The 27,167-nt window shown below is 34.0% G+C and overlaps 1 protein-coding gene and 1 long non-coding RNA gene across 3 annotated transcripts; both read left to right on the top strand.

The window, feature by feature from the left end:
• The first annotated feature begins 9,154 nt into the window (after positions 1-9,154).
• On the top strand, positions 9,155-12,551 carry LOC140892085 (uncharacterized). 2 transcript variants are annotated; one of them, XR_012152737.1, is made up of 4 exons: positions 9,155-9,294; positions 9,515-9,568; positions 9,686-11,604; positions 12,283-12,551. It is a non-coding gene; the product is annotated as an uncharacterized lncRNA (long non-coding RNA). The 2 variants fall into 2 exon arrangements; XR_012152736.1 differs by having other exon boundaries at positions 9,686-12,551.
• A 2,840-nt stretch (positions 12,552-15,391) lies between these two features.
• On the top strand, positions 15,392-16,334 carry LOC140890779 (probable glutathione S-transferase). The gene is made up of 2 exons (XM_073298823.1): positions 15,392-15,741; positions 15,824-16,334. Exons 1-2 carry the CDS (start codon positions 15,424-15,426, stop codon positions 16,160-16,162), a joined length of 657 nt encoding a protein of 218 aa, XP_073154924.1. The 5' UTR covers positions 15,392-15,423; the 3' UTR covers positions 16,163-16,334.
• Positions 16,335-27,167: the final 10,833 nt, after the last annotated feature.

The following is a 27,167-nucleotide window of genomic DNA, read 5'->3' as shown; positions in this document are numbered from 1 at the left end:
AGTCATATTTCCTTGATTGCCTTGAAGATCTGGAGACCACTTGAAGATTGGTGATCGAAAGTGTTGTTGCTCTCATCGTGTTTTGGCATCAAGATTCATCTTCTTAGTTTATTTCTTATTCTATTTTGTATAGAATTTTCAGAAGATGCTTTGTTATTTATTTTCTCACATGTTTTGAAAAAATTGATTTTTACAATAATTCACTAGTTTTAGGGTTTTGTAAACTCTTTGATTATTTTCTAGTGAAAGTTTTACCCAAAGTCGTTTCAAAGAGTATTTTATACTCTTGCTTAAAAATTTGAATCCATTTATTTGGTTGCTTGTTTATTTTATTCACTCTTTTATTATTTTTCGTTGTGTATTACTCAAGGTGTTATTGAAGGTGTTGTCAACACCTAAATCTGTATATGTGCAACCAAATTTCCTTACAAGTGAAGTCAGAGACATATTCTTGATACACTAAAATAAGATGGACTCATCTACTATTGCAAATTCGTTTTTGAAACCTCCGGTTCTTGATGGCACGAATTATGCTTTGTGGAAGACAAGGATGCGTTTTACTATAAAAGCTATGGATGAACGTGCATGGAAGAGCATTCTTACTGGTTGGACTGCTCCAAAAATCGTGGACAAGGATGGTGACTAAGTCATTAAGCCAGAAACCACGTGGACAACCGAGGAATCACAAGTTTCAAGCTTTAATGCTAAAGCCATCAAGGCCATATTTTCCAGAGTGGATATGAGGATGTTTGGGCTTATTGCTAACTGTGTTACTGCTAAGGATGCATGGGATACCCTACAAGAACATTGTGAAGGGTCTTAAAGTGTCAAGAAAAAGGATATGGGAAGTGGCTTCATGGGGAAACAGTTGCTGCTAGAACGGTTTGAAGGTTGTTGCTATCTAATTTCTATAGACTATGACATTTTCATATTATTGATCTTCTATCTTTCTTTAGCTTCCTGAATGATCGCATCAGTGTGTTACAAATGTAGAACCTCATAATAAATCAAATTTTCTGCCACTAGCTTTAAGTGGTTGGTTACAAATTTATCTCAAGGATGCCATATTTTACAACTTCAGGTCATGGAAGTTGACATGTCTCGTCGAATCGACTGGATTGATGATTCATTGGTAAAACGGGTGTATAATATCTTTCAACGAGCTACCCACAGCTCCTGCAGAATCCATGACTGTAAAAAAGTTTAATCTGTGATGGAGATGAGGGACAAAATAAAACACATATAATACTCGTTAACATTCACGTTTATGTTCTTGGCATAATGTTGCTTCATTAAATGCAGGTGGATAAGAAGGTAGCCGATGGTCCGTTAAGGCTTATTCTATTGACAGGTCCGCTTGGCAACTGCATCTTCACTGGTGAGTACGATAGGTAGGCCCTCAAGGACACGTTGCGTGCTTTTTGTAAGTTTTGATTTGATCTTACTTGTAGCTATTTAACCACTGTCCGTGTGATTGTATTTTTGGTTGCCAACTTTGTATATTCTACTATGTGATTTCGTTTTTCCTTGTTTCTTTGCAAGGTTTTTCTTGTAACATTGTGTTGAGAACGTTGTATAAAAAATAGTGTTCAAAAAATCCCCGCCTAGGCGTTGGGCGGCTACCCGCCGCCTCGACTAATGCCTGGGCGGCGCTCTGGGCGTCGCCCGATTAATCAGCCGCCTAGGCGGCGCCTCAGCCGCCTAAGCAGCCTGGACACTGATAAGTGCATTTTGTATGCATTATTTTATGATAGGTTTATGTCTATTTTGTGTGCATTCATATTATTTTTATGTGTTTTTATGTGTTTTAGTGCATGTGTGTGTATTTCACTCCCCGGGTTAATTTTGTAGGAAAATGAATTGTTGAAGAGTGAATTACGGAGCAGCTTTGTTCAAAAAATCAAATTTAATTTTAGAAACATCCAAATCCAATCTTCACAAGTCAGATTAAAGTTCAAGATGTTTTGAAGCTGCTATCTAAATTTTAGCTCGATCCGACGGCTAGATCTTGAGATATGAATTTTGGAAAATCAACGCTCGGCGCAGAAAATTTGTACTGCGCGTTCGCGAGAATCAAGCTCGCGCGCGCGCGAGTTTCATATTCAGACCTCTGTTTTTTACTTCTGCAGCCGCGCGCGCGCTCGTGTTTCAGGGTCATATGTGTTCCGAAAAATCCTTGTTTTGAGAGGAAATTAACTGGTAGGCGTTCCGGACCATATATATACAAGATATAACATATTTTTGGGGGTTCCGAAGTTCCAACAGGCAGAGAACGCACAACACAAAGGCGAGAGGCGGCTACAAGGCTTGGGAGAGAAGATTTCTATTTTCTTTTCTTCTTCTTATTTTTATTTTTGAATTATTGTTTTTAATTATTGAGTAGTTTGTTTTCAACCAAGACGGCGTGATTGGGCCGAACAAATTTATGTAGAAAACTTGGATGTTTGTTTGAGATTTTTCAGTTGATTTTATTTTATTGATTGTCAGATTTATATTTGTCTTGTGAATAGTTTGATCAATCGTTTGCTTGCATGTTAATTGATTCCAAGTCGACAGATGAGGTATTGATTTTGATCACTTTGATAATCAACATATTGTAAAATCGACTAGAAATAGAATTCGGTTTCAGTGTGCGGTTTGGGTGTAAACTGAATTTTCACAAATATTTAATGCATTCAAATTTGATTAGAATTACGAAAGATTAGTTCATCAATATTTGAATAGGTTTGATTGTTCTAAAAATAGTCCTTTGAACAAGATAGGAGAATTCCCGTAATTTAAGATTAAATCTGAGTCCTGAATCGACTACTTGTTACATGATTTGTTCGGTACCTACGTGTGTCTTGGTTGTCTTTGTTTTTATTATTTTTATCTTCAGTTATTTTTATTCATATTTCTTAAGCAGTTTTTATTTTGTTTTCTTATTTTATTTAAATCAAATTGCTTTTTATGATTTTGTCTAGATTAAGCTAAATAATTAATTTTTGAGAATTGACAACAGTCCTTGTGGGATCGATACTTGGACTCTTTGTCCACTTTACTATTACTTGACCTGGTATGCTTGCCAGTAGATTTATATCACACCGATTTAGCCGATCAAGTTTTTGGCACCGTTGTCGGGGACTATTCAGTTAATATTATGATAGATTATTTGCTTGAGACTAGACATTTTTTTTCTTGCATTTTTTTTATTTTTAATTATTAATTATTTTTTTTCTTACTTGTGAGGTACTTGGAGATGGAAACGATTTGGCTAACATGTTTAGATGTCATGATTTTTCGAACTACACTCTAGTTCAAATTTTTTATGGTGGTTTGGATGAGCTAACAACACGTTGGATAGATTATGGAGCTTTGACCACTGGCAGTCACTTGTTCAGCAGAGATGAAAACAGTGTGATGCACTTGTTAAATGATATGGCAGATTTCGACTACCATTGGCATTGTGATCCTTCACTGCAGGGTTGGAGTCACCAATATCCTCCAGATATCGGCTCTAAAAATTTTTTGAACCAACCACCGGAGCGTCAAGAAGAGTGTGTAGGATATTTTGAGGATCATGTGGCTCAGTTGGAGAATCTTTTGCGGCAACAGACAGAGACAAAATCAATTCTTAGAAACTCGTATCAAGTCTTTGAGTCTTTTGGATGAAAAGATTGCGCTTCTTAGAGAACCAAATTTGGAGATCGGCCAAGAGAGTGAAGTAACTGAGCCAGCGCATGAAGAAATAATTTTTGAGGAATTTTCTTGTGAAGAAGAGCCAATAGTGGACTTGGAGGAGGAAGAAACATACAAGGCTACATATTTTACCTCGTCAATGGTCGTTCCATGTACACCGTTAGAAGATAATTTCTTGCCATTGACCCCACCTCCAGCATATTCCATCCTCTATGAGATTCAACCTAGATTCGGAGTCTCCTTCCAAAAGAAAAAATTCATACCGAGTATTGCTGGACCGACGAGCTTTCCATGTCAATATCACGCCAAGCTTGAGGGCGCAGAAAATCAAGATCCATACGTAGAGTCGTATGATTCTTACTATGGGCGGCAACTGCTCTTTGATGGTTGCTTCTGCATAGTCGGGCTGTAGACTATAAACTTAGCGCTTACTGGGAGGAAACCCATTATTCTTTCCCTTGATTTTTTAGTTTAATTTTTTGTTTTTGTTTATTTCTATTTGATTTTTGTTCTTTCTCATGCCAGTTTGTCGTGCCTGACTGATGTATCCCATCTGTTATTGTCATCCTAAAAGATGCTGCCAAAGAGGAAGATGAAGAGGACGAATGCGCAACCAGGGGAGTGTTATTTTTGTTTTCATTGTGTGTTTGTTTTGCATTCGGTTCATTGTTCTAAAGCATTGAGGGAAATGCTTTGGATAAGTATGGTGGGGTAGATTAGTTTTGTTTGTGTTATTTTTTGCATTCATTTGGTCTAGTTTATTGCATATAGTTCGTATTCATGCATATAATTATGTTTTGTGTTTATGTTGTGTGAATAAGTAGAATGATGAAGGTTGGCCGATGATGATAGAGTTGTGAAAAATTTATTTTATAAAATGTTGCTTTTGATTGATCATGAGAAACTGTTGGTTGAATCGTGAATCTTTTTAAGCACGCATGTTAGACTAGTATAGTGTAGCAATGTAATTGATGAAGTTCGTGTTTTCTTGATCATTGCACGACAATAAATGCTTGTTGATCATGATAGTGTCTTTGGATTCTTGATTATTGTTAGACATTGCATGTATGATCTTGGGCGTACCTATAAAATTTTTTTGAAAAACTTTTGTTGAAAATTAAGTTAACTCCATCCGGGTTACGAGCAGAGATTGAAATCCTAATCTCTTGTTCTTGACTAAGTATGCGGATTCCATGAGGTTAATAAATTTAAAATTTAAAGTAACAATTTCATCCGGGCCTGGACAATGATTGAAATCCTAATATTTGTTCCATAGCTAAGTTTGCGGGTTAAATGGGATTGATGCTCCATCCGGGCTATAGACGAGGGGATTGAAATTCGAATCCTATCATAGTTATAGCTAAGTTTGTGGGTAATTATTGGAGCTTAATAAATACCGGGTGCAAAATCCGGAGGTACGGAATTATTCTCAAGAAAATGCATGTTTTTGTTTGGGATTGTTGAGATGACGGAGTGCTGAATTGTGATACTTGCATTGAATTGTCATAGGTTGCTAAGTATTCTTAGGACAGAGTCTTTTGAAGTTGCATGAAGCTGGAATGACATGGCACACATACACGTTTACGTTAAACTGACAGTGTATTGTGAAAAATCAAAAGTTTTTATGGTTTTTAGTTTTTGAAGTTGAAACTTATCAGAGGCTATGTTGTTCATGATTTATTCTTACTTATGTCTTTATTTGCATATTGTTTTTGGTATGTCTTGCTCGAGGGCGAGCAAGGTTTAAGTATGGGGGTGTTGATAAGTGCATTTTGTATGCATTATTTTGTGATAGGTTTATGTCTATTTTGTGTGCATTCATATTATTTTTATGTGTTTTTATGTGTTTTAGTGCATGTGTGTGTATTTCACTCCCCGGGTTAATTTTGTAGAAAAATAAATTGTTGATGTGTGTATTTCAAGATGTTTTGAAGCTTCTGTCCAAATTTCAGCTCGATCCGACGGCTAGATCTTGAGATATGAATTTTGGAAAATCGTCGCTCGGCGTAGAAAATTTGTACTGCGCGCGCGCGAGTTGCATGTTCAGACCTCTGTTTTTTTACTTCTGCACGCGCGCGAGGCCTATGCCCCGCGCGCGCGCGTGTTCTGGGGTCATATGTGTTCCGAAAAATCCTTGTTTTGAGAAGAAATTAACTGGTAGGCGTTCCAGACCATATATATACAAGATATAACATATTTTTGGGGGTTCCGAAGTTCCAACAGGCAGAAAACGCACAACACAAAGGCGAGAGGAGGCTACAATGGGAGAGAAGATTTTTATTTTCTTTTCTTCTTCTTATTTTTATTTTTGAATTATTGTTTTTAATTATTGAGTAGTTTGTTTTCAACCAAGACGGCGTGATTGGGCCAAACAAATTTATGTAGAAAACTTGGATGTTTGTTTGGGATTTTTCAGAGTTGATTTTATTTTATTGATTGTCAAATTTATATTTGTCTTGTGAATAGTTTGATCAACTGTTTGATTGCATGTTAATTGATTCCAAGTCGACAGAGGAGGTATTGATTTTGATCACTTTGATAATCAACATATTGTAAAACCGAATAGAAATAGAATTCGGTTTCAATGTGCGGTTTGGGTGTAAACTGAATTTTCACAAATATTTAATGCATTCAAATTTGATTAGAATTACGAAAGATTAGTTCATCAATATTTGAATAGGTTTGATTGTTCTAGAAATAGTCCTTTGAACAAGATTGGAGAATTTCCGTAATTTAAGATTAAATCTGAATCCTGAATCGACTACTTATTACATGATTTGTTCGGTACCTACGTGTGTCTGGTTGTCTTTGTTTTTATTATTTTTATCTTCAGTTATTTTTATTATTATTTCTTAAGCAGTTTTTATTTTATTTTCTTATTTTATTTAAATCAAATTGTTTTTTATGATTTTGTCTAGATTAAGCTAAATAATTAATTCTTGAGAATTGACAACAGTCCCTGTGGGATCGATACTTGGACTCTCTGTCCACTTTACTATTACTTGACCTGGTACGCTTGTCAATAGATTTATATCACACCGATTTAGCCGGTCAGGCGCCGCCTAGGCGCCTGCTTCCTAGGCGGCGCCTCAGGCGCCTAGGCCGCCTAGGGGCCGTCTGGGCACCGCCTAGGCCACCTACTGCCTAGTCGGTTTATCCATTAATAAAAATTAAAAAAAATTAATTTTTTAATTAATAAAAAAAACTTAAAAGTAGATATTTTAATTTTTTTGAAAGAATTTTATACAAAAACTGAAAAAACATAAGATATAAAAATTATTTTCCATAGTGGAACTCATAAATATTCCAAAATTTTAATTTTTTTTAGGCTAAAAAAAAATCGCCTAGGCCCCGCCTAGTCGGCTAGGCGCTAGGCGGTGGGTCGCCGCCCGACTACCGCCTAGCGCTTTTTAGAACATTGATAAAAAGCCCCACGTATTGTAATTGATAACTAATTAGCTTTCTTAACTCTGATAAGTGTAATAACATTGGATTCCTTATTTCATAAACTGAAAAAAAGTTTCTAGGATTTGGAATCTTTCGGAAACATTTAGTCAAATCTGAAGAGATGTTGTGGCCGAATAATTTAGTGCAGGTTTCACTCTTCAGGTATTTATGGCTTTAGACTTTTTACAAGTTCTGTACGCTATTTTTTCTTGCTCCGCTCCCTTACAAACATTCTTTACAAATGAGTAATTCCATGTGTTCTTATTGAAGGGCTTTACATGACAAGTTCCACCAGCAGAACACAATATTTCTTGATAGTTTTAGCCTGCAGCTTTTGCTACGACCTTTTCTCGAGGTATTTCTTTACGATGTTGACATCCTTTTCTTGGGTTTGTTGGTTTTTGCCTAATTAGTCCGTATTTGTGCAACAACTAGGCTCGGGTTTTGAAGGTCTTGGAATTGGGTTATATCTTTTTATATAGGTTTCTATTGATTATGTTAATGTATTTATTGTGTTATATCTTTTTATCCAGGTTGATGTACATAATAAGATCGAATGCAGTGCAGACCCACCCTTGGGAGAAGAATTTGCTAAATCACCATAAAATATTATTGCTAGTGTTTTTCTCGAATTGTATATTAATTTATTTTTTTTGTATTTTGTATTTAAAATTTCATGAATATTTTTTTGTATATTTTAAAATTGTATATTAAATTTATTTTGAATTATTTATAATATCAGAAAATTTTATATTAAATTTTAATTTTTTTTGTTTTTTTTTCCTGAAAAAAGACAATGATTTTTTTCGGTTGTCTTGCCATCAAACTTTTGTTAAAGCTCATGTTGCTAAAAAAAACACGTTCAAAGACAACGGTTTAAATCCGTTGTCTTTGAAGGCAAAGACAATGGTTTTTCACTGTTGTAAAACTGTTGTCTTTGTCTTCAAAGCGCTCCCTTTCACAACACTGATTTTAACAACAGATTTTTAGGGCCTACGACAATAGTTTTTCATCGTTAATGAGAGTTTTTCTTGTGGTGTGCCTGAACAAACTAACATACTGGAACTGACTTGTATGGACGACTAAATGAGTACGACTGGTCAGTTGACCACCTAGTTGCGCAGATATCAGCCGAGCATACTCGACTGACTTCAGCTTTGGCTTCCTCGACTGAACTTCAGCCTTAGCCTCCCGGACAGCTTCATTTCAATGTTTGCTTCCTCGAATATTTATTAAGTTGAGCTTCTAACTTCAGTTAGACTCAAAATTCAGTTGTCACTTCCAATCCTTGTTCCCTCACTTCAGTTTTGATCCCTGAACTAAGACCAGCCAGCCTTTTAGAAACTTCAATTTCAACATGAAGATGACGGCTTTCAATCACCAACTTTTTTGAAATAATCTAAATAACGGGTCTGTCTATATGCCACTGCCCATGTGCTGCATCCAACGGCCCTTATTTTTTGCATTTGAGATGTTCACATGAACATTTCAAATGCAAAAAAAAAAAAAAAAAAAAAAAGGACCATTAGATCCTCATTCTGGCAGTGCCCGAATGGGATAGCATAGACAAAATCCTAAATAACTATACAGTCATTTCAATAACCAAACACAACTTTTAAAATGAATCATTTCAATATTATATGAACATTTCAAATGCAAAAAATAATGAACCGTTAGATCCTCGTTCGGACAGTTCCTGAATGGAACAACATAAACAAAACCTTAAATAACTATTCAGTCATTTCAATAACCAAACACAACTTTTAAAAGGAATCATTCCAAAATCACTACAAAAAAAATAGGTATTTAGAATCGGTATTTTAGAAACGGTTCATGAACCGATTCAAGAAATATAACTATTACAACCGGTTAGGAAACAACCGATGCTGTACATTCACTTTACATTGGGTTTGCAAAACCGCTTCAAATAAGACTATCACAATCGGTTTTCTAACCGCTCCAAATGTAGATGCGGGTAAAAACCAATTCTAAAGATTGAAGCGCTCATTACTTAATTTATTTTCATTTTCGCGGTCTTTACTTCCCTTGTCGCCTCTCTGGCTCTCTCTTCGCTCTCCAATCAGTCAATATCCATCGAAATCTCCGTCCGCCCACTTCATGGAAAACGCTGGAAACAGAGAATTTATCCAACTTAAGGTCACCAACCAGGTAATCTCTCGCTCTCTCTTGTTTTCCCCTTTGTTTTTTTAGTGGTTTTGGTAGGTGTTAATTGGTGGATTCAAGGTATTTTCGAACGTCATGCTGTCAATTTGATGTATCGTGGTTAGATTTTGATCTAGAAAAGAAAACATGACTTGCTTGTGTGCATATGGATTTATTGGCCTTTTGTTTGTTTTTTATTGTTTAATTTGGTGTGACTACTACATAGGGATCTTGCGAAGAGATGTGACTATGGATTATAAGGCTAAGAGTCATCGCAAAGGTAATCCTGCTGCTGTGGTAAAAATGACAGCTTCTTTGTTCTTTGATTTGATTTTGTTATTGATCCGGCTCTGTAATTGATTTATTTATTTATTTTTGGGAAATATTGTGGATCAAGGGATTCGAGTGATTTCATCCAAGTTTTTTGTCTTCCTCGGCAAAGGAGGTAATCGATTTTATATTTCTGTAATAATTTACCAATTTCTTGAATTTAATTATGATAAGTTCTTCTTCCTGTTATGAGATTTGCTTCCTGCTGGGATACTAACTAGGTGGATTTGGTTATAATTGATGTTCTTGTGCTGCTGTCATGTGCTTGGTTTTTAATAGAAGTTTTTTGTTGCGTATTTTTGTGCCCGCAAGTGCATGGTGTAAGTTTTAATATATGATGAGTAGAGTATCGTTCCCACGAGGATTGAAAATTTATATTTACAGCAAGTCCTGTAATTAAAATAATCTCAACTTTGTTTAGAAAATCAAAGTTTAAAATTTAATAAACTAAAATAAAATAAAATAAAGAATCCATAATTTAAAGGATGGCTTTGGGTACACGATCTGAGACGGGTTCTAGATACAAGATATAACTCGATTTTCATTCATGCAAATCATATCAATTGATTATATCATTCATTCCAATTTATAGGCCAAGAACCCTTAATTGTTATTTACTGCCTCTCTCAAGTGCCGAGTAAATGTTATTATTCTAATGCTAATTTCGATGGTTCTCTTTCATTGACCTCAAAGGAACTTGTAAGCCTCTCGAACTCTACAAAAAACCTAGGTTGTGTTTTCCTATGATCCTATTCAAAATCTCCTCTCTCGAGTGCCAGATTTCAAATAAATATAATAATTCAATTATTGATCAAGTAATTGAAAGACAATCAAAGCAGGAATACACAAATAAATTGTTAAGAACAAATAATATTAGGCAAAATAATAGTCAAAACATGAAACTCCAATCAAGATCCGTCAACCTCTAGAAACAACTAATAAGTTTATAATGAAATAATTAAACACATAGACATATTCAAAAATCTCATAATAAATCAAGGCAGATAATAAAAATCACAGTCCATCCCCAGATGAATTTCCTCTGTCGTGTAATTCGATTATCCCTTGTCGTTCGCTCCCACGTCTCAAATCCGTGTCCCAAGCCTACTTGAATGCGTAGTTGTGTGTGGTTCTTTTGTTTGGGTGCCGCTTCTTCTCCTCTCGATTATCTCCAAAACGTGTGACTAATTTGTGCGGCCCTCCCCCTCTTTTAGGTCCGATTATTTTCTTTTATATGTCGTTGAAGCCCGTCGAATAAAGCCCGTGAAATCGAGACTTTTAAGATTTCAAAATTCTGTTGGTTTTTCGTACAGACGGCGCTGGAGCGCTAATATTGGGTGCTGGATCGCTAATCGGCATAAAAAATTCTCGGGAAAAAAAAATCTGGCGCTGGGGCGCTAGTATCGGGCGCTGGGGCGCTGCAGCGCTGGTGTCCAGCGCGCTGCATTCTTTAAAAAATCATATCAAAAGTTTTAACCGTCGGATCGAGCTGAAATTTTGAAAGAAGCTTTAAAACATCCTAAACTTTATTATGAACGGTGACGATCGGATTTGAATGTCTAAAAAAATCCCAGTAAGTTTCTGAAGTTGCTGCTCCATAATTCATCATTCCTACTTTTCTTCTAATCCTTGCATCTCACAAAAACAACAACAAATATGCATAAAATCTACTCGATACATGACAAAAGCCAAGTAAAATCATATATAAATTAAGTGCATAAATTGCACTTATCACTTTTAAAGTTGCAAAATTTTTTACGGGCTTCATGTCTGGTGTTAGCTAGATTGGGTGCAGACAAAGAAAGAGAAGCATTTTAGGATGCTTGAAGTGGGCCATTTCAGGGTGTGCCCATGAAAAGGAAGCTTAGGGAGTTTTATGTAACCAAGGATGCTCTTCTTCCAGTTGGTACAACTATTGGTGTGTGCCATTTTGTTCCAGGGCAGATTGTAGATGTCATTAGAATTACAAAAGGAAAAGAGTTCCAGGTGACAGATTATTATATTGCATGGTGCTATCTGCTTTTGTAGTATTTATATCATTATTTTTCTTTAATATAACCAATTAGGCAATTATGTGAATTATCTGTAAAAATATGGACAATGTTAAGTTTTTAAAATTGGACTTCTCGATAAAATTGTGTTCTTCTATTTGACACGGAATGCTACATCTAGCACGAGGCTTGTTAAAAAGAACGTGACAATTTGATTCATGAGAGACAACTCGGTTTTCTTGAATTATGCCATAGAAAACTGTTCTTGTTATATATATTGTAGAATTTATAAAAGTTCTAGTATAAACACAATTTACTTTGCGACTCTAGTTTCCTTTGTGTTCCTCTGTTTGTGTGTCCACTTTTAAGCTATATATTGTTAGATATTGTAGAATTTCTAAAAAGTTCTAGTAGTTAGTCCCAAATAAAAGATAATTAGTTTGAAGTAGTTAGCAATTAGAATGATAGATGATTAGTTTAGATAAGTTGAACCTGATAGACTCTAGTGACATATATCAATCCATACACAAGTGTAAATTTCATTATTCAAGATCTTAAAGGAAGGAATACTATTTTTCTTAGTCCTTGTGTAGTTCATTATTTTTTTTTATCACCCGCTAATAGTTGCTCTATCAATCTATATGCATTCTTGAACACATATTTTGCATAACAGGTTTTAATGCTTTCAGATAACATCAAGCCTTTGTGGGTATTGCACCTAGGATGAAATTCAAAAGTCGATTGCCAACGGAACTAGACTGTAATTAGACATACTTTAAAAGAAAATGTAATTTAACTTATGTCATCACTTTTAATACATTGTAGCTTTTTTGAGAATCCTTAAGTTCATATATTTTGTTAATAGAAATATTAATTGTGAAGGATTGTTTTGTTAAACCAATGTGATTTATTTTTGTTATTGTTCGGATATGTATTTTGTTCATCGCAATACTATTTATGAAGGATTTGTGTAATCAATGTGATTTATTTTGTAATTGTTGGGAGAAATGTTTGGGAATAATACTGAATATTGATTAATATTTTTTTTAAAAAAGAAAAAGAACAATTGAAGCGGTTCATAACCGCTGCTAAATCCTATGCAAGGTCTGCTGAACTTGAGCATTCGGAAGCGGTATATTACCGCTTCAAAAAACATGTATTTAGCAGCGGGTATAAACCGTCTTTAAAGCCTACAATAGAAACGGTTTTCTGAATTAAATCACCGGTTGCTATATCCGCTTCTATAACCTATAGCTGCGCCAGCAGTTAAAATGATTATGTAAACGCTTCAAAAAATGTAGCAGCGGTTGATAACCTTCTTCGAGACGAGATGGTATGAGCTCTTGGCATTCGTCATCTTTGAGTTTTTCCCATTTTTTTCCTTTTCACGAAAGGTCATCTTTGAATTTTGGTTCTAATTAATAGTTTAAATAACATTATCAGCTGAGCTAGATTAGAAAATGTCAAATAACATTAAATATATATTTTTTCTTTCAACATATATTAATTGATTTTAGTTCAATTTTATTTTATTGAAAAAAGTGTGTCAAGGGTACGCTCTTCCGATTTTCTGTAACAGTTTTAGTCATTTCAGTTTTTGTATTATATTTTTTTAGCTTACCTTCCCCGAAATCAATTTTTTGTCTCATAAGTTTATGAAATGACAAAAAAGTTTTCAACTCAATAATAATCATTCTCATTAATTATTTTTTCAAAATACAATGGGATATTTTTATTTTTATCACTTAAAAATAATATAAATCTCACCGATAAAATAATTATTTTTAAAATAAAAAATGAGTAAAATGTATTTTATTACACGAACTATTGGCAAAATGTCATATTGGTATACGAATTATTGAAAATGGTTTAATTGATACATGATCCAAATAAAAGGTCAATTTTACCCTTAATATGAATTAATATTATAATAATTAGTTTTCAAATATCACATTTATTAAAAATTAATATATATATATATATAAAATCACAAACTCAATAAATAAATCATATGCATGTAGGACTAAAAATACTCATTAATAAATTATTTATATTTTAAAATTTAAATAATTTATTAATGAAAAAAATACTCATTAATAAATTATTTATATTTTTAAAATATATATAATATATAATGAAATGATATTTTTTCTATCAATGTAAATAATTATCCATTTAAAAAAATTGATATAAATTATATATTAATAAAACCACAAAGTCAATAAATAAATCATATGCATGTAGGACTAAAATATATTTAATAACGATAAAATATAATTAAATAAATATTTATTTATTAATATTTAATTCAAGTGCGAGTAAAAGTATAAATTTATAAATTATTAAATCAAGTGGAAAAAATTTTGGTTACTATACGTAAATCGAGACAATGAGTGAAATTTTTTTTTTGAGATTTGTTTTTTCATGATCTAGTATTTAATGTTGAAAATTTTTGTATAAAATATTGAAAAACTAAAATGGTGAATATCTTTGTTTCAATCATTTAAACACAAGATCAACAGACTCCGGTGATCTATATTTTTATCATAACAATATATTACAATATTTGTGTATAATTTGACTTGAAAATTGTTTATCATTATATATATATATATATATATTTAATAAATATGATATTTTAAAATTAATCAATATAATATTAATTTAATTTAAGGGTAAAATTGACCTTTTATTTAGATCATGTACCAATTAAGCCATTTTCAATAGTTCGTGTACTAATATGACATTTTACCAATAGTTCGTGTACCAAAATACATTTTACTAAATAAAAAATACAATAATGAAATAAATATTGTGTAATAATCGATCCATTAATTAATATTTTTAGAAGGTGTAATTAATAATTATAGATAATATACATTTATTATATTCTATCTAAAAAGTGTGAATGTATGAAAAAAAATTCATTAGAAAATAACAATATTATATCAAAGTATAATTCTTAGAAAATCTAAAAACTAATATTTATACTATATATAAAGCAAGAGTATTTTAGTGGTATCTTGGTATGCTCACTTTTATTTTATTTATTTAAAAAAAAAAACCCCACAAAATTATCAAATTGCAAAAAAAAATAAATAAATAAATAAAATCAAATACTTGAAAAAAATAAATTTATATTATATACACAGAAAACATAATATTTCTATATAATATTACACAACAATGCATATGTGGTGCGGAAGCCGTTGGTGATTCTTGAATAACCTGATGATGAGTTTTAAAGATATTAATTTTATATTTTATTAGTTTTGGACATTTATCAAAACGAAAGATTATATTCTATTATTGTTGAGGCGTTCATCTTAATCGAAAAATTCACACGAAATCCAGACCGAGAAATGAATTGAAATTGAACGATTCTGTTCAATTAAAAATCGAATTTCTGTTTCTCATTTCGGTTCGGGTTCGATTTAACCAAATTTTCATTTTTTTATATTTATTATCAATAAAAATAAATATTATAAAACGATATAAAAACTGTAAAAAAAAAAAAAAAATCATTTTTTTAAAAGAAAATCGATATCCAGTTTGGTTCGATTAACGGCCAAAAAAATGGAAACCAAACCGCAAATAAAAATTAAAAAAAAAATCAGAAAAACTAAAAATCGAAAGCAATACCAAATCGTAAGCACTGACTCCATTCTCAAGCCTCCGAACAAGCTAGAAGGTCAACAAGTCAACACTTTCTTAGCCGACAAGTTAAATTTCCCTATAAAAAAAGGAGCTCTCACTCAAAACAACTACCAACTACACTGAATCAAACGCAAACCAAGAAATCTATCGGATTACAATGGCGGAAGTGAAGGTATTCGGTTTTTGGGCAAGCCCATATAGCCGCAGAGTCGAAATGGCGCTGAAACTGAAAGGTGTCGAATACGAATACATAGAAGAAGATCTAGGCAACAGCAACAAGTCCCCGCAGCTTCTTCAATACAATCCAGTCCACAAAAAAGTTCCAGTGCTGCTGCACAATGGTAAGCCCATTGCGGAGTCATTGGTGATTCTTGAATATATCGACGAAACTTGGAAAGATGGGCCATCCATCTTGCCCAAGAATCCTTATGACAGAGCCATGGCGCGTTTTTGGGCTAAATTTATAGATGAAAAGGTACATTAATAATTCTTTCCTTTATTTTAATTTCAAGATTTCGTGTAATTAAAGTGGTGAAAATTTAATTATCATGGTCCAGTGCGTGCCGGCTATGTGGAAGGCTTGCTCGAGTGCAGGGGAGGAGCAAGAGAAAGCCAAGGAAGAAGCACAAGAGCTGCTAAAATTTCTTGAGAATGAGCTAAAAGGCAAGAAATTCTTCGGGGGAGTTGATAGCATCGGGCTAGTCGATATTGCTGCCAATTCCGTCGGCTATTGGTATGTGATCATCGCTGAATTGGTAGGACTGAAACTCGTAACAAATGACAATTTCCCAAATCTGTGTTCATGGATGGACGAGTACGTCAACTCGAGCTCTGTGAAGGAACATCTGCCTGATCGGGAGAAACTGACCGAGTATTTCAGGGCTCATTTAACATGAGAGCCATCGAGAATTTCAGAGCTGGCCCGGTTTCTTTCTTGTATTTTGTATGTTTTTGGGGAAAATAAGGTTGGAGACCTTTGTGTTTTCAATATGAAACCTTTGTAGGTGGCTTCGTTTGTCTCGCGTGTTTTAAGTCCATTTTATTACGAATTAATATGTTTTGCATGAAGTTTCTTCATGTGATTTTGAAATGCTTCAGATTTTAATAATAATAAAATTTAAAGAACTTTTTAGTCTTGATTATAAAAATTTTTAATAATCTACATCCCGTTTCATAAGATTAAATGATAAAACATGATTAAATGATTACAATCTTAATTAACAAGTTGTTTAATCGAATAAAAAATGAAGAATCCAGACTTAAGAAGTAACTAGGAGTTCCGAACCCCAGATAGGAAGGACCGAAGTATATCTTTGTTGGAGTTCGAAAACATGGCAGTTTGGAAGATCCAAATTGAGATCGGAACATCCGAACGAGTTCGGATACACTGTTCAAAGTACAAAAGCAAAGGGTGCAGTTCGGAAGATCCGAACCAGGATCTGATCGTAGCTAGGCCACGCAATTAGTGAGTTGTCAAGTATGCACAGACACTTGGGAGTTCGGAAGTTCCGAACCCAGCCAGTCACAATGATGTCAAGAGGCTTTAGACACGTCGATGCATGAATAGATCGGAAGGTCCGAAGGAGGAGATTGAAGCTTCCGATCGTTGCCTATAAATAGGGAATCCAAGTGGACAACATTTTTGTATTAGATATAATTCATGTTATAAAATTTGGTTGAAATAAAATTTTGCATATATTGACGAACTCTCATGATTTTAGACGGATATTACAACCTAAAAACATTAATTATATACGAGATGGGAGCAAGTTTTGTTGCCGATGATCATCAGTACTGTACCGGTCTTGGAGACGATGCAGCCAAAAGACGTGAGTACGAGAAGGCTGTTGGAACATTGCAGGAAAAGAAGATGGAAATGATCAGGGCATTGATGGGTCATGAAATTCATGATGAGAATGGATTCTGGTGGGATCAGCAGATCATGGAAGTGCTGGAACTTGAGGAATATCTGGAAAGTTTAGAAGATTTGAGGAACAAAGTTTCGTGCAGAATTGAAGAGATGGAGATCAAAGAGAAACAATTACCGCCAACTTATTCTTCTCCGTCGTCTGTATCGGTAGTCACGAATCAGGTTCGCATGCTTTCATGTGATCAATCCTTTCATGTTAAGTGCATTCCATCGACTGGGAAGTTGTCGAAGATCAAGTTCGGACGCAATCTTGATCTACCAAGGCAAGTTCATGATCATTCCGTGACTCTGACTCGCATGCTTGTTATGGGAAGCCAAAGGTACTGTGGATTTTGCAAGAATACGATTCAAGGTTTCGTGGATACTATGGCTTTTCATTGCTCAATTTGTGACTTTTGGATCCATTTTCTATGCGCAAAGAAAGTGTCTGGCTTTGATCTTACTTGGAGAGAAGAATGAGAAGAATATATGTTCATGAAGTAGAAGAAGACGACGACGACGACGACGACGACAACGACAACGACGACAACGACAACGACGATATATGAAATTTTATATTTAAATTTTTGTACTCCTCATTTCTGTTCGATTCATTGAAATGATGATTTTTTGCAACTAGGAGAATCGATGATTTTTTGCAACTATATATATAAGAACATAATAGGTTTTGTTTTTTTTATTATCTCAAGTTTGAAATTATATCTTGCTATCTTTGATTTTTCTTTTCTTGATTATTATCAATAAGACATACATTGGAAGATTTCATTACTTAAATCGGAAAAACGACAATTCGATAAAACAAGACGTGCATATAAAAAGTGGACAAAATAATGTTAAGATGTTTTGTCCGCGTTTTAGTCTCCGAGTGTCACCATCACATGGTTGCAACCATGCAATGAGATCCCATTCATATCGATTGATTTATGCACAGACACTTGGGAGTTCGGAAGTTTCGAACCCAGCCAGTCACAATGGTGTCAAGAGGCTTTAGACACGTCGATGGTGAAGTTAAATAAATAATTTACTTCACCATAAATCTGTAGCAATGAAGTCATTCGAAACATTTACTTCATCAGTTAATGTGAACGATGCAATCATATGTTTTCTATTACTTCGATAATTTCACTAATCGACGAAGCAAACGAATGTCTTTTACTTCGTCAATTAGTGAAATTATCGAAGTACAAGACATCCTTTTGCTTCGTCGATAAGTAAAATTACCGAGGTAATAGACTTTCTTCTACTTCGTCAATTAGTGTCATTGCCGAAGTAAAAACATATCTTTTACTTCGGCAATTTCATTAATCGGCGAAGTAAAAATATATCTTTACTTCGGGAATGTATAAAATTACCGAAGTAAAAGATTTTATTTTATTTCGTTAATTAATAAAATTACCGAAGTAAAAAATATGTTTTTACTTCGGCATCGGCCCAATCCTGAACCGGTTTAGGCTCCATGAACCAACCAAAGACTTCGGTAATTTCTGGTTTACGACTTCGGTTATAACGCTAAGTAAACATTACTTATTACTTTACGTGAAACTACTTCGATAATTATCTATCTACGACTTCAGTTAATAACCGAAGTAAATGAAGGAAATTCTACTAGTGTGAGCTTTGAATATTCAGCACCAACCCATATCATGTACTTTTCTTCGCTGTCACCCAATTCCTGAGCATATTTTTATTTTCTTGGCAGCAAACAAAATTTGTGGTACATGCGCATTTCTTAGATCTTCAGCCAAGTCGACACAGACTTCTTCCAAACTGTGTCCTCGTTTTTTTTTCTTCTCTTTTTCCATATACTCATCCCTGCAAATCACAAAATACTCCTAAGGATCACGACCTAAATCAGAAGAAGAACAAACTCTATCCATTTGTTATTATTGATTATTTTCTCAAGTTATAAAATATTCGCTGAAATCTTCGAGTGGTATTTGATGCGTTCAAAAATTTCACATCAAATAAAATACCTCGAACCGATAATCAACGATCCAATTTCTTAAATAAACCAAGCCGAATGATCTCAAAATATTTCTGTGTATCAAAGAAAACAAGTGAGAAGGCTCGTCCGAAGGCGAAGCCATTTCGACGTTCAAGTCAGTAGGAAATTCAATAGAAAAGATATTGAAAAGATGTATGGAAAGTGCTTAAAAGATTAAAAAAAAACAAGTATCTAGGAGTATATAAAAGAGCGTGTAAAAGTGTATAAAAGAGTTGTAGAAAAAGTATGAGAGACGTTATGGAAAGAGTATCGTAATAAGGGTTAGATAACCCTTATTTATAGGAAGAGAGTCCTAGTCCATATAAAATTTTATTATATAAGTCAACTAGAATTATGGATATCTATGCAATATTCTGATATATGTCTAAAATATAAATAAAGATATGGTAGAATTTTTATCATATCATCAATACTACCTTTCGGAGAGAAGTGACGACGAGTGAAACAAGGAGGAACTTTGATGTGGTTGAATTTATATTTTAGAGCATAAAGACAACATTCTGGTTGTTTGCAATTTCCTTTGAGCGTTCGTGATGGAATGAACTTATATGGTGCCGAGATGGTCGGGCTTGTGATTTTTGCCAAGTTAATGGAGTTGTCTTCATTGCCAAGTTAATGGGCTTATAATGCCGAGCTGGTCGAGCTTTGGGATAACCACGAATTTCGTGGAATTACATCGGTGCCGAGTTGGTCGGGCTTTTGGGATAACCAGGAATTGCGTGGAATTACAGGGTGCCGAACGGATCAGGCTTTTGCGACAACCACGAGTTGTGTGGGATTACGTGATAACCACGAATTGCGTGGAATTACAGGATGCCGAACGGATCGGGTTTTTGAGACAACCACGAGCTGCATGAGATTATGTGATAACCACGAATTGCGTGGAATTACAAGGTTCCGAATGGATCGGGCTTATAAAGTTTCGAGCCATAGATTGGGCCTTATTTATAGACTGCATGCCCGATATCTCATTCATGCATTGTCGATGACATGACTTTGGATGTATAGCAAGATAACATCTTTTATTCTTTGATCAAAGAACTGACTTGATTTATCAAGCGAAGAATGATCTCCACCGTCCAGAATGAGTGTAAATATGTTATGAGCACGTGGTACAAATTTCGAAAAAAATCCAGCGGTTAGATAATCCGTAATCACTTTTTCAAAAATCTTGCACAGTAATCATGCGAGAAGAACATCATGTTCTGTTCGGCCGTGTATATTCAAGACTAGAAGTCTTAAAAATAGATCTCCACCATTCAGAACTTAAATCATGATAATATTAATCCATTGTATAAATTTCAAAGAAATCCAACGGTTATATTTTCCTCAATTGCTTTTTCAAGAATGCCGCACAATAATCATGCGAGAATAACAGTAGACTATATTCGGCCGTAAATATCCGCATTTAAAGGAAACCAATAAAGATCTCTACCGTTCAGAAGTTTCAACATGATGTTCCAAACACAGTGTAAATTTTGAATAAATCCAACGGTTAGATGTTCCATAATTGCCTATGAAATCAGAATGCGCAGAAACCATGTGAGTTATGCAGCTTCTGTTCATTGGTCAGAATCTGCTCCTACGTGTGACCAATCACAAATTCCACCGTTCAGATACTAGATAACATAATATACCAAATTTGAACCCAATCCTACGGTTCAATTCATCAAAGCACCTTTTGCAAGTGGGCTGATGTGCAAGTAGACTACACAGAAATTGTGCGAGAAGAGCAGCCTCTGATAGGCGGTCAAAATCTGATTCTACAAGACACAAATCATGATCTCCACCGTTCAGATCCTAGGTAAATAATCATCAATATGTATACCAAATTTGAACCCAATATGGTTCAATTTTTTGAAACTTATTTTGCACGGTGGATGATGTGCAGGACTATGCTAAAATACAAAAATATTTCATTATCTTTTCCGCTCTTGAGTCAGCCGTGAAGATTAATCGTGGGTTTAGTTTTCGTTTCCACAGAAGGCGCCAATTGACGCTTTCAAAAATTTCACATCAAATAAATTACTTCGAACCGACATTCAATGATCCAATTTCTTCAATAAACCGAGTCGAATGATCTCAAAATATTTTTGTGTATCAAAAAAACATGTGAGATGGATCGCCCAAAGGCGAAGCCACTCCGACGCTCAAGTCTGTAGGGGATTCAATAGAAAAGATATTGAAAAGATGTATGGAAAGTGCGTAAAAGCGTATAAAAGAGTATCTAGGAGTATATAAAAGAGCGTGTAAAAGCGTATGAAAAAGTTGTAGAAAAAGTATGAGAGACGTTATGGAAAGAGTATCGTAATAAGGGTTAGAGACCCTTTATTTATAGGAAAAGAGTCCTAGTCCATATAGAATTTTATTTTATAAGTCAACTAGAATTATGGATATCTGTGCAATATTCTGATATATCTCTAAAATATAAATAAATATATGATAGGATTTTTATCATATCATCAGTATTTATAGATGAAGTGTCCTGTATAAGATGGAAATCCATATTCTTTTCCCGCGCAGTGTTACTATGTACATTTTCAAAATTTAAAATTTACCACGCTAGCAGACACATCACCTTACGTATACATTCATATATGTTCTCTTAAACTGACGTCTTCACTTTGCTATACTAAAACCCTAGAAAATTATCCGATCGTCTGCTGCTTCTCACCTTTCAACTTCTCTTTACATATTCAACTACAATTCATGGTAACTTTATCTCTAACATATATTCTAAATGCTCTAACAGTTGATTTCGGGTCTCTTTATGAGATGAATGATGAAGAGATCACTTTCGTATGTCAAAAGATTGAACACTCTGGACTCTGCTCCATTCTTGAAATGAAATCACTGGACTTTTATCAGAAGGATATCATTTCACTTTATCACAAGTGCACTACAACGGATGATGAAATCTTACAATTATCTTTGGCTAGACACCTATTCAAGATTGATGAAGCTTACTTTGCTCAAACATTCAGTTTACCAATGAAAGGGATCATCGACTTCAATACTATTCCTGCTCTTGATATAACGAAGATGCAAACTGTCTTTTCAAACTCAGACAAACCAATCAATCTCTCAGCGTTCAAAAGAGAGGTAAATTTGGAATTCAAATTCTGGCTGACGTAGTAGCAAAGAGTCTCCTCGCTAAGGCTGGATCCTTTGCTAGATTGATAAATGAAAAAATTTGAGTCATTACTGCCATTACAAAGGGGATTAAGGTAAATTGTGGTAGTGTTCTGTTCAAAATTTTCTATCACATGATGATTGTGTCCAAACAATCATCCGGGTATGCAGTTCAAATCAGCAAACTTCTTGATATCATGGGCGTCAAACTGCAAGAAACTTCTAGTACTCTCCACGAGTATCGAGTCTTGAATGCTCAATACCTAAATGATTTTCGAACTAAGGGGTCAAATGATGCTTCTCCTACCTCCAAAAGACCAAACTGCAGTGAAAAAGGTTTCCAAGAAGAATAGGAAGATGATCATCCATGACAGTGATGACAGTGAAAAGGGGGAAGTTGTTAAGTCTTCGACAAAAAGGGCAAGAACTTCAAAATCTCGGCCCATTACTTCTCCTACTAAACTGATCATTACTATGGCTCCAAAACCAGCAGTCACCATGACTCAAACTGGTCCAAGCTCTTCGGATGAAGATTTTCAAGATCAGAGCACCAAGTCCAAATCCGATTTTAAAGGAAAAGAACCCATGATGGTGCAGCCGATTCAAAGCATTGAATCCACAAAAGAGACTAAATCTGATGAGGATCAAGATGACAATATTAATCTGCTCCCACCATTTTGCCACCAGCCAGACCACTTGGAGGTTTGTCATCTACTCAAATTGTTGAGTATACTCACTCAAGTCTTGACATCACAGGTGGACAAGACAAATCATCCATTGCTTCTTCCTCTGATGTCAATAGACCATCCAATGTCATTCAAGTGCAAATTGATCTGACTATGGATGATGTTCTAGAATATGCTGAAAATACCATTGAAGCAGTGTTATGATGAGTGGTATAATTATCGAACATCCATCCTCGCCCGAAAATTGAAGAATAAAAGTGAGTTGAACCATTACATATACTATGGGGAGTTAGTTTTGAAGATTGTCAAAACCGTTGACATATATGAGGCAATGGATCGCAGACAATATTTCTTTGAGCTAATGAGAATCAAGAAATTAACACAAATTATTGCTGAACTTAAAAAGAATTATGATCCCACAGCTCGAACATCCTATGAATACAGATCCATATTCACTCAACTGGATGCATACTTGTCAACCTTACATCGTATAATAAGAGTTTGGGAAGAAGATAAGGAACTTTTTATTTCTGAACCTTATATCCCAACAAGTCACAAATCTAAATCCAGATCCAAATCTGACTCCAAGAAAGTCAAGAAAGTTCCTCAGTCTTCCGAATCATCAACGCACACAATTGATCAAGTCTTTGAGGAATTACAAAAAAAAAAAGACTGCACAAGCACATGATCAATCAGTCGCTGACTGCCCTGAACAACAACTTCACTCCAATGTATATAGTAAAGAACAAGAGTTAGCTCTGCTCGAGTTACCTCTCATGAATCTGGATGATGTTTTTCATCAAGTCATCTCCCATATTGAATCTGAAGAACAACTCATTAAAAGCGAATTAGAGCATGATGATGAAATGCAACCAGATTATGCCTCTTTGCTACCTATTCAGATTCATAAGGCATCCAGTCTAGAAATAATTGTTTACCAACATCCGCTCATCAAGACAGATACTTTATTTATTCCTCCATTATTTTTCAACCTACTAGAATGTCAGCTTGACAACATTTCCTCACCTACTCAGTCTATGAGTCCAATTGATAGCACCAAAACTGATGAATCTTTTGAGGCTGAAACATTACAACAGTTTGTACCAACTACTTCTTACTCGGAAACAATAGCCTCATCGGCCTCACACAATGTTAAAGAAAAGGTCCACATTGTTGTACAAGATTCTGAGACAGACAATGATTATATTTTCTGAACAAAGATCAGCGAACTGATTTTATACAAATTCTCTGACAAGAAAGATCATCAATCATTATTGATGAGATCATTGAGCCTATTCAAGAACCTGTGATAGTTAGATCAACTGGTCAAGAAATGGATCCAGAGATGGATGATGATCTGAACAATGTTCTTTATGAAATGGAAGTCTCTTTGCAAATTCTCTCTGAAGATATTCAAGGAATCAGAAGTGTCCAACATAAGACTGAGGATCAAATCTCTACCATCAGATCCTCCATGACAAATGAAATTGTCATGCTTTAGAGGCAATTCACATTGATCAATCAATCTCTGAAGAAATTCACATCAATGGAAACTCCATTAGAGCAGCTGCAACAATCTCACTCTTCACTGGATACCAAGGTGGATAATCTCTCCACCAAAGTGCATTCTTTGAAAGCTTCGCTAGCTACCAATTTTCAAGGCATACAGAATTAGATAGCATCACTCTCTGACCTTTCCAGACAAATTATCTATCATTTTGCGCTCCCATCATCCTCTCAAACAAGAGACGCACATTCGAGTCAGTCACAAAGACATCCCTCTTCCAATCGCATTGAAAAAACCTCTCAACATCCTTCAAGATAGAATCTCTGCACTGGATATCTTATGTCTTAGACTTATTCACGTTCTCTTATATTGTTGCATTCGTCAAAAAGAGGGGAAAACATCAGTTCATCTAATCATATTTATCATTTTATACAGCAGTTCATCAAGTTATTTTTATTAGTTTAAATTATCGGGAAACAGCAGTTCACCACGTTATCAGTTTATAAGTTTAAGTTATCCGAAGATATTCAGTCTACGTCAAAAAACGTTGATGAAAATCTAAGTTTTGACAAACAACAAAAAGAGAGAAATTGTTGAAAACTTCAAATTCTGGTGTTTGCAAACTAACACTAAGCGGATATATTCATAGCTCAAATCGCAGCGCTAAACTATCGCAAAGAAGAAACTCTAAAATGGTCGCATAAAGAGAAGCGCTAAACTGATAAAAAAGAATCGCTCAACTAATCACGATATCAGTTTAGTTCACTACAACAGTTGTACTAATCAATTGTTTGGGAAGTAAACTGATTGCCCAAACAGTATACCTATTGCATCAAGTGTTCCCAGAAACACAAGAGCAGTTAAGAGAAACGACTATAAGTTCATCTAAGTGGATAAATTCTTCTGTAAACTGACATACCTGCAACATAATGTCACGATTTCAGATTATAATTTTTGCAGAGAATGTTGGCAAAAACAAAAGCAAAAAAATCAACGAGAATAATTCAAATGATCTATGATGCAATTCAAAATTATTATTGTTGGAATTCGAGCCTATAAATAGGCATATTGATCGGTTGAAGAAGATCTCTCTTGCTCGTTGATCTTTGCATTCAAGAACATCAATATAGTCTCAAAGTTTTACAAGCTAAAATGATCAAGAAACTCGAAGCACACTTCTACAGTTGTTATTCTGATCATTCAAGGATCACATTGTGAAATTGAAATCGAGTTGTAACACACTTTTATTTTATCAGTTGAGGACTGTCATTGTGTTGTAACTATGAGTTCTAAGATAGAAAATTGTGTATAAGTCCTAGTCTTGGAGTGGGGTTTTGCAAGTTGATTGTAAAATTCAAAGTCTTCTAGGCTATCCTTCCGAGGAGGAAGAAGAGGTGACGATGTATGAGTCATTGAAATCTTCGAACATCCAGAAACATATCTCTGTGTCCTTTCATTAGTTTACTTTACTTTATCATTTTTGCATACATATTCAAATCAGTGTTCATAATCTGCACTTTGGCATATTTCCGCACATCCTTTTTGTTTACCAATCTGCATAGAAACCAAGATAAGACAGGAATTCAATCATTAATCCGATTGAATTCGAATCTTGCTTGATCAAAATTTGTTGAAGTGTATTCATCGATCCCCCCTCTACAATGAAACCGATCCTATCATATAATTTTTTGGAGATATACTATTTTCGTTTTTTGTATTTATTTTCTTGAGGAAAATGTTGTTTTCGTTTTTGTATTAATTAATTTGATTTGAGATTTTTTATTTTCATCAAACGTTATATTTTGAATTCATAATTGTATTTTTATGCATAAATTGGATTGATTATCAGGCTTTGCTCGAATATTGATGTTAAACCATTACTATTTATTTTTCTTTTCATGTGCGAATTTAATATAATGAAATATGTTTGATTCGACTATTGTTTTGTTGTAGTATTATAGTTTGTGTTACATTTGAAAATTCTAACCTTGGAATATTGAATATATTATTAAGATATAGTTAGATTTTTTAAGGTGAATCATGTGAAAAATTGTGAGTTGTTTGAAAATTTTAATCTTTTAACGTAAAAAGAGTCAACAATAAAAAGGGAAAAACTACATTTTAGTCTATACTTTCATATCAAAATATTTTTGGTCCCTAACATTTCAGAGCAACACTTTTAGTCCTTAAACTTTGAAAATTGCAACACAATTAGTTCTCATCATTTATTTTAGGGTTAAATATATATTTGGGGACTAATTTATGATATTTTTAAATTATAGGGACCTAAAAAAATATCATAAAAAAATAAAGACCATAAATAATCATATATCTACAGTTTTTTTCTTTTTTATAATTTTATTATATGCAAATAAAATTTATTACGGTTTTTTTTATTTAATAAAATATCCAATAAGCACATTTCTTAACGTGTTTTCTAATAATTTCTTTAAATAAAATTTATGCAATATCTTTGATACTAAATAACTGATTTGATATCAAATATAATTAATTATTTACTTTTATTTAATAATAAGATACGAACTAGATAACTTTTAATTTTTTTAAGATATCAAATATAAATATTTAACATATGTAATTATGTTTGTAAACATTAAACATAAATAATAAATTATTACAA

Source organism: Henckelia pumila, chromosome 3, assembly GCF_033568475.1.
Source record: "Henckelia pumila isolate YLH828 chromosome 3, ASM3356847v2, whole genome shotgun sequence".
NCBI lineage: Eukaryota > Viridiplantae > Streptophyta > Magnoliopsida > Lamiales > Gesneriaceae > Henckelia > Henckelia pumila.
Note: the sequence above shows the minus strand (reverse complement) of the source record. Positions and strands in the feature narration are given on the sequence as shown.

Bases quoted from the DNA above. Each gene is read 5' to 3' on its own strand.
- LOC140890779 (XM_073298823.1), top strand. From the start codon at position 15,424: ATGGCGGAAGTGAAGGTATTCGGTTTTTGGGCAAGCCCATATAGCCGC. The intron at 15,742-15,823 runs GTACATTAATAA...ATCATGGTCCAG, and splicing joins CTAAATTTATAGATGAAAAG to TGCGTGCCGGCTATGTGGAA.